This window comes from Monopterus albus, unplaced genomic scaffold, assembly GCF_001952655.1.
Source record: "Monopterus albus unplaced genomic scaffold, M_albus_1.0 scaffold34.1, whole genome shotgun sequence".
Taxonomy (NCBI): domain Eukaryota; kingdom Metazoa; phylum Chordata; class Actinopteri; order Synbranchiformes; family Synbranchidae; genus Monopterus; species Monopterus albus.
Window position 1 is genome coordinate 816334 of NW_018127914.1, and position 6517 is coordinate 822850.

Below are 6517 nucleotides of genomic sequence, written 5' to 3' on the forward strand. Positions count from 1 at the left end.
GTAGAAAATGAGTGAGAGGGAGAGTATTGAGTTCTGTGTGTAGTGTGTATCCAACTCTATGCAGACTTGTATTTATTACTTAAGGGAAAACAGAATTAAACCAAATAAATTAGGGAAATGGGGGGGGCTATAAATGTAAAGGAATGATTGTAGTAATAAAATAAAGGGGAAAGTAATAAAGCAATATCAATCATATACTATATACTTTTCCATTCACATACTTATGTATACACTCAGATGTATATGTAAACACATTCATAAGACAAAATTAAATGAACAGATCAGTAAATGTTTATCAAGAGAGGGAAGAGGAGAAGAGGTGGGGGGTAATATTCTCAGTTAATTTGGTTTGATAGGTGTGATACTCAAAACAGAACCATGGACCATGAGGACTAGTGACAGTAACCATAATGAAGTAAAAAGCAGCTTGTTATGTTTCTAGGAGTTTGTGGGAATGTGTGTGGCTTCGGCCTCAGGTGTCTGGCTTAAGTTAAAATAGATTCGAAATCAGCATTTCTGCATTCTTGTTCACTTACTCTATACATATTTAACTCCATTCATAACGGAAACAATAGTGCATTATGTTTAAAAGTCAACAAGGATGATGCCAAGTGCATACTTGAGCTGTCCCCATGTACACTGATGTACTGTATATGAACCATAGATACTGCATCATAGGACAGTTCACTTTAGCGTAAAGACATTGTACTTACTCTGGGGAGGGCAGCGACTTGGTAGGCGGCTCTGGCAGGAAAGTTACTGCTGAAAACTGGAGAGAACACACACACACACACTGAATAACCACCACCAGGTTAATCTATGACCATCTATGAATGAATCATTTGATTTCTGGGTACCACCTTCGAATGATGCATACTTTTTAAAAAGAGTTTAGGAAGTGTCTTGTACGTAAGTAATAAACAACCCTTTAAGTGCAACATTTTGGTTGCTTGGTTTTAAAAAAGTCCACTGGGCTGGTTTATAACATGTGTGCTTTATTATTTAAAAGGGGTCGATTTCTAATAAGCTATTAAATCAACTTCAGTTATTAGTTAAGAGAAACTAATTAGCAGCCTAAGTGGATAGAATTAACATGACTGTAGACCACACTGGACACACGTCCTCTCCTTCCTGTCATCAGGTTCAGGAAAAGGCTCCTGCCTGTGGCTTAGTGTTGAGTGGAGTCTGGAGGTGAGAGGGAGCTCGGGCTTGTTCAGAAAACCTTGCCTAGCAGGATTGGGTTACATCTATATGCCTGCACACCAGTGTCCATTTACAATTCACTGGGCACTGCAGCTTCCATTACACCCGTCTGTTGTGATCCAGTAGGAAGTGCCCAGGCTGGGCAGCCTGTCAGAGGAAGCTCCATTCATATAGCACACACCAGAAGAAGAGCTGAGTGAGCCTGTCTGTCGTGTGACTCTGCTTAACCTTCCACCAGGCATTTTCTCAGAGATGACTGTGAAATATGAGGCACTGTCTCTCTTCATGACCACACAGGTACAGAGTTTAGGATTTTACAGCGTTTTCTTCAAATCCCTTAATATATACTGGAGATCATACACACACATATGGTAAACCAGGAAACCAAAGTATAGAGAGATGGATATATGCATTAGTTGATAGAATTTAAAAATTCAACTTAAAACCATTTAAGTCAGGCTTTCTATTCCATTTAAAATACATTAGATGTGGCCATCTGTGGCCCCTTGGAGGTTAAACTATCAGGCTCAATTAAATGAATCCACAACTAACGGTGACCCTGCAATAGGACCACAACAATAGTTAAAAGCTGCCCCCATGTGGCTGCTTCTATATAGTTAGGAGTTTATAATTGTGAGGGAAGAACGTGTTAGATGAAAGGTCAGTCTGGTTACCGTGACCCTGAGTAATAAGTCAAGACAATTCAACAGTGAGTCAGCAATTACACATACACATTACATCAGCTCCATTACAGGATCAAATCACTGGCAATTTTAGGCAATGTGCACAAAAAATTAAAAAAAACATAGCATGTTTACTTACATGTCTTATAGACCTCATTGACACTGTTAAAGTCATTTATATCTGCAAGCAGCACAGTCGTCTTCACCACTGAAATGAAAGCATTTATCTTGTCAGAGAGTTGGTTGTAAACATTCAGAGCACAAACATTTGCGAAACCACCGCAATGCTGGAAAGCGTGACAACAGTGAGATCTCACCGTTGCTGTAGTCACAGCCAGCAGCTTTAAGGATCTCCCCCATGTTGATGAGAGCCTGGGGATGATTGATATAGTGTCATACCCAGCCGATTAATATTTAAACTCACCTTTTAAATTTCTATTTTCTTTATTTAGTTTTAGTAGTTGTTGAAAAATACTCAATTTTTGAGAAGCACTAAACGTAAACTGCCTAACCCACAGTCCTCTCAGCCAATAGAACAGTAAATGTCCTGTCATCTGCTGTTCAAACATGGTAGACCATCATCACCTGTCCCTGTGAGTCTCACCTGTTTGGCCTGGGCCTGCACTCCTCCATCTACCAGCTGACCAGAGGCCACGTCCAGCCCCAGCTGACCGGAGATGTACATGGTTCTGTCCACAACCACTGCCTGACTGGGGATAATACAGAGGATGCAAATAATTACACTACAGTTAATTTAATGAGAGGGAAAGTGATGCTCAACAAAACACTTAGAAGAGGAAATAACATTTGTTGCAAACAACCTGCTAATCGGTTAAAATTAACCATCCAGAATAATCTATTTAACCCCTGTTTTGCATCCAGTAAAGAGAAGAAATTTCTACCACCAGACACTGAAATAGGCAAAATGCTGGAGCCGCCTACTTCAACTATGGCCAAACATGAACCTTGTTAACGTTAATTAGAATAAATTAAAGTGACCTTTTCCCAACTCCACTTGCTGACAGCTGATTGGTCAGAAGAGGAACACCCCTCAACTTGAGCCACTGTACAGGTCCAAGTAAAGCTTAAAATGTGGTTGTGATGCCATTTAACTTATCACTTAAAGCTGAAACAGGTTTTAGCCACATTATCACAAAACACCGTGTTTAAATTTCTTAAGCTTTCAGTTTTAGCGGTCGGGGTGCAGCATTTCACAGGACGTTCATCCTCACCTGTATATTCCCTGTCTGACAGGAGCTTTAGGAGTGTGAGGGGTCTGTCGACGAATAGTGGCCATTTCAAGTCGGAGGTCGGTTAAAAAGATTTCCGCTCAGCTTAAAGTTGAACTCTGTTCATGGTGTCAAGTCAAGCAGATGAGTTCACTGAACACTAAAACCCGCCCCTGATCAAATACTGGACTGTCCGTGCAATTCCCTCTCATTGAAACAGTTTATACATTATACTGCTCTTACAATATAAAGCTGTGTTACCTGTACGGGCCGATAGCAGCCGGGGCTGATGCAGTGTTGATGATCCTTCTGAGAAGTGCGTGCATGTTTTCCTTCTTTTATTCAAACCTCCAACCTTTCAGAGAAAAGAGGAAGTGGTTGTAGAATAACTTGTGGAGAAAGTGGGTCAGCTGATACTGCAAAAGCTACCGTAATGTTTGTTGACAAGAGCACGCTGCCTTTCTGGAGGAGCTTTCCTAAAAAAAAAAAAAAAAAGTGGCTTTCATAGTTGGAGAATTAAGGTACGACTGTCCATGATAGTTTCTCCTGACGTGCAAGCCACTGTACGCCAAAACAACCACACACACAGTTTATTCACCCGCGCCGTTACACTCATGGACGGTTAGTCTAGGTTTTTCTCTTTTAACTTGTGCTTTTTCAACTTTTATATATTCTGTATTGTGTTTTTATTGCTGTGCACATCGGAGGCCATAGGGCTGGAGTCAAATGTCTTGTATTTTTGATAATACTTGGCAATAAAGTTTAGGCAGAAGTAATGTACTGCAAGTCCCCTTTATAAAGAAGATGAAACGTTAACGTAATATGACAGCATTAAAATGACTGCAAAGCCAAGGTCCTGCATGTAAATAATGGGAGTGGTGGTGGATCAGTGGTGGAAACAGTGCTCAGATTATTACTTAGAGCAGCAAAACCACAGTGTTTGTTACAATTAAAAGTCCCGCATTCAAAACGTTACATAAGTTAAAGTGCTGGGATAAAAATTATACTTAAATGACTAAAAGTACTCATTATGCAGAATGGCACAATTCACATCAGTGCATATCATATTATTGTATTGTGATGAATTATTGTGTACATCACATTTTATGTTGGTAAAGTTGGATCTTGAATTACTGTAGGGTAGCTTTCCCACTGAGGATCCAGGTCTTGTGATTATTCTGTTTGGTTTTATTAATCTGACTATGAAAAGTAACTAATGTTATCAGACAAATGTAGCGCAGTAAAAAGTATAATATTTGGCTCTAAAATCAAGTGCAGTTAAATGTAGTGCATTTCAGTATAGTACTTGAGTAATTGTACATAGTTACTTGACCACCTCCGCATTTAGCCTGTATTATTGGAATTGATTGGTAACACTTGGATTAGTAACACTGTAAAAGATTTACTATGTAATTCAAGTTGAACTAGAGAAATGCATTTCCTGTCGAAAATGCGTGTGGATGCTGATATGCTGAAAGCTCGTCCTGAAAATGCCTGAAATCAATTGCTGAAACAGCTGAAGGATGAGAAGAAATGGCTGCAGTTGTGAGAGACACTGGTTGTGAATCATTGTGTGGATGCTGTAAAGCATCCACACAATGATTGCAAAGTTACACAGGAGCCCAAGTGTATAAGCCAGATACAAAGGTTGCCTTCTACCACACCCGTTTGCAATTTGTTTACACATTTGTCTGTATACAAACAGTATAACTCTACACCCTCAAGTCAATACGTATATAACAGAAATAATTGTAAAATAAATGAAGACAATCATATAGCTATATATGAGAGAGTGGCTAATTTTGAACAACGTCAAATTTCAAATAGGACTTTTTATTGTACAAAACAAATAGATTTTAGTTTTAAGGTGGCAATTCCAGGACAGGTAATTCATTTGTATATTACTAAATTACATGGCATCTGTCACTACATGTCTGACAGCCCTGTCATACAATTTAGCAAAACTCTGAAATGCTGAGTTGCAAACTGAGTAGTGCTCAAAATGTGGCTAGTGACCTCAAACATTATGGCAGGTATTTATTTCCATACCTGTCTTTGGACTGTGCGAGGAAGCCGGAGTACCCAGAGAGAACCCACGCAGGCATAATGCTAACCACCATGCTGCCCACTTTTAAATGTGCTATATAAATCAACTGAATTAAACTGAATATATTTATAGATTTCTCTAAATATTAAATAGCAAAACAAAATATAATTGTTGCCAATCAAATGAAATCTAGTCTAATCTATATAGTATGGAAGCGCATTGCCTTCACCAAAAAAAAAAAGGTGGATCTAAGCTTGAAGTTTGCAACTCAGCATTTGAGAGCACGCAGCCACATGGATAAATGATGGGGACATGTAATCTTGGGTGATTCAATCCAAGTCAGTGCAGACTGAAACTTCATCCATAAAACAAGTGTATAAATCCATGTAGTCTTGTGAGATTTTTTGAGCAGCCCAGTTTTCCTCAAAGAACATACCAGGGATTGCTGAGATGGTTTTTGTAGATTTTGATGGCTACAGTCTCACTATTAGTTAAGTCCAAACACTTTGCAACTTTGCCAAAACATCCTTCTCCTATGAAATCCTCTATAACATATTCTCCAGACTCACAGAAGATTGGGTCACCCTTTCCTAACATTGATAAAGACAATTTTGCAGTTCAGTGCTTCCAGATATACTAGCAAGTTGATTTAAATCTACCTAACCAATTGGTGTTGAACTGTTAACTACTTGCACTACTATCCTAATGTAAGTGAGGATGACATCATATGTCGTGGTGTCATACATCGACGACTTTTTAAAATAAACTGTCCTTATTAGGACAACCTCAACCTCAATATGTTTACATTCCACTCTACACCCTCAAGTCAATATATAACTGAAATAATTGTGAAATAAATGAAGACAATTATATAGCTATACAGTCAGGGAAAACATTATTTGAACCCCAGCTGATTTTGTAAGTTTGCCCACTAACAAAGAAATGATCAGTTTACAATTTCAATGGTAGGTTTATGTGAACAGTGAGAGACACAACTATAACAAAAAAATCTAGAAAAATGCATTTAAAAAAAGTTATACATTAATTTGCATTTTCATGAATGAAATAAGTATTTGATCCCCCATCAGTCAGCAAGATCTCTGGCTCCCAGGGGTGCTTTATACAGGTAACGAGCTGACACTGGGAGCCCTCTCAGCTTGTTACCTGTATAAAAGAGACCTGTCCACAGAAGCAATCAATCAATCCAGATTCCAAACTCTTCACCATGGCCAAGACCAAAGAGCTTTCCAAGGATGTCAGGGACAAGATTGTGGACCTACACAAGGCTGGAATGGGCTACAAGACCATCGCCAAGCAGCTGGGTGAGAAGGTGACAACAGTTGGTGCGATTATTC

At 39.0% G+C, this 6517-nt stretch overlaps 1 protein-coding gene across 2 annotated transcripts in view; it reads right to left on the reverse strand.

Annotated features, from left to right (window-relative positions):
* rida (reactive intermediate imine deaminase A) overlaps positions 1–3586 on the reverse strand; it is a 4741-nt gene extending 1155 nt beyond the window's left edge. The window contains exons 1-5 of one of the 2 annotated variants that reach the window (XM_020597603.1): positions 3377–3586; positions 2491–2596; positions 2204–2258; positions 2026–2094; positions 714–769 (exon numbers count right to left, since the gene is read on the reverse strand). In XM_020597603.1, coding sequence (XP_020453259.1) covers positions 714–769; positions 2026–2094; positions 2204–2258; positions 2491–2596; positions 3377–3441 — 351 coding nt within the window. In that variant the 5' untranslated portion in view covers positions 3442–3586. Of the gene's footprint in view, positions 1–713; positions 770–2025; positions 2095–2203; positions 2259–2490; positions 2597–3118; positions 3235–3376 lie in introns of those variants that run through there. The other variant, XM_020597604.1, reaches the window with a different exon arrangement.
* Between the last annotated feature and the right edge of the window lie 2931 nt (positions 3587–6517).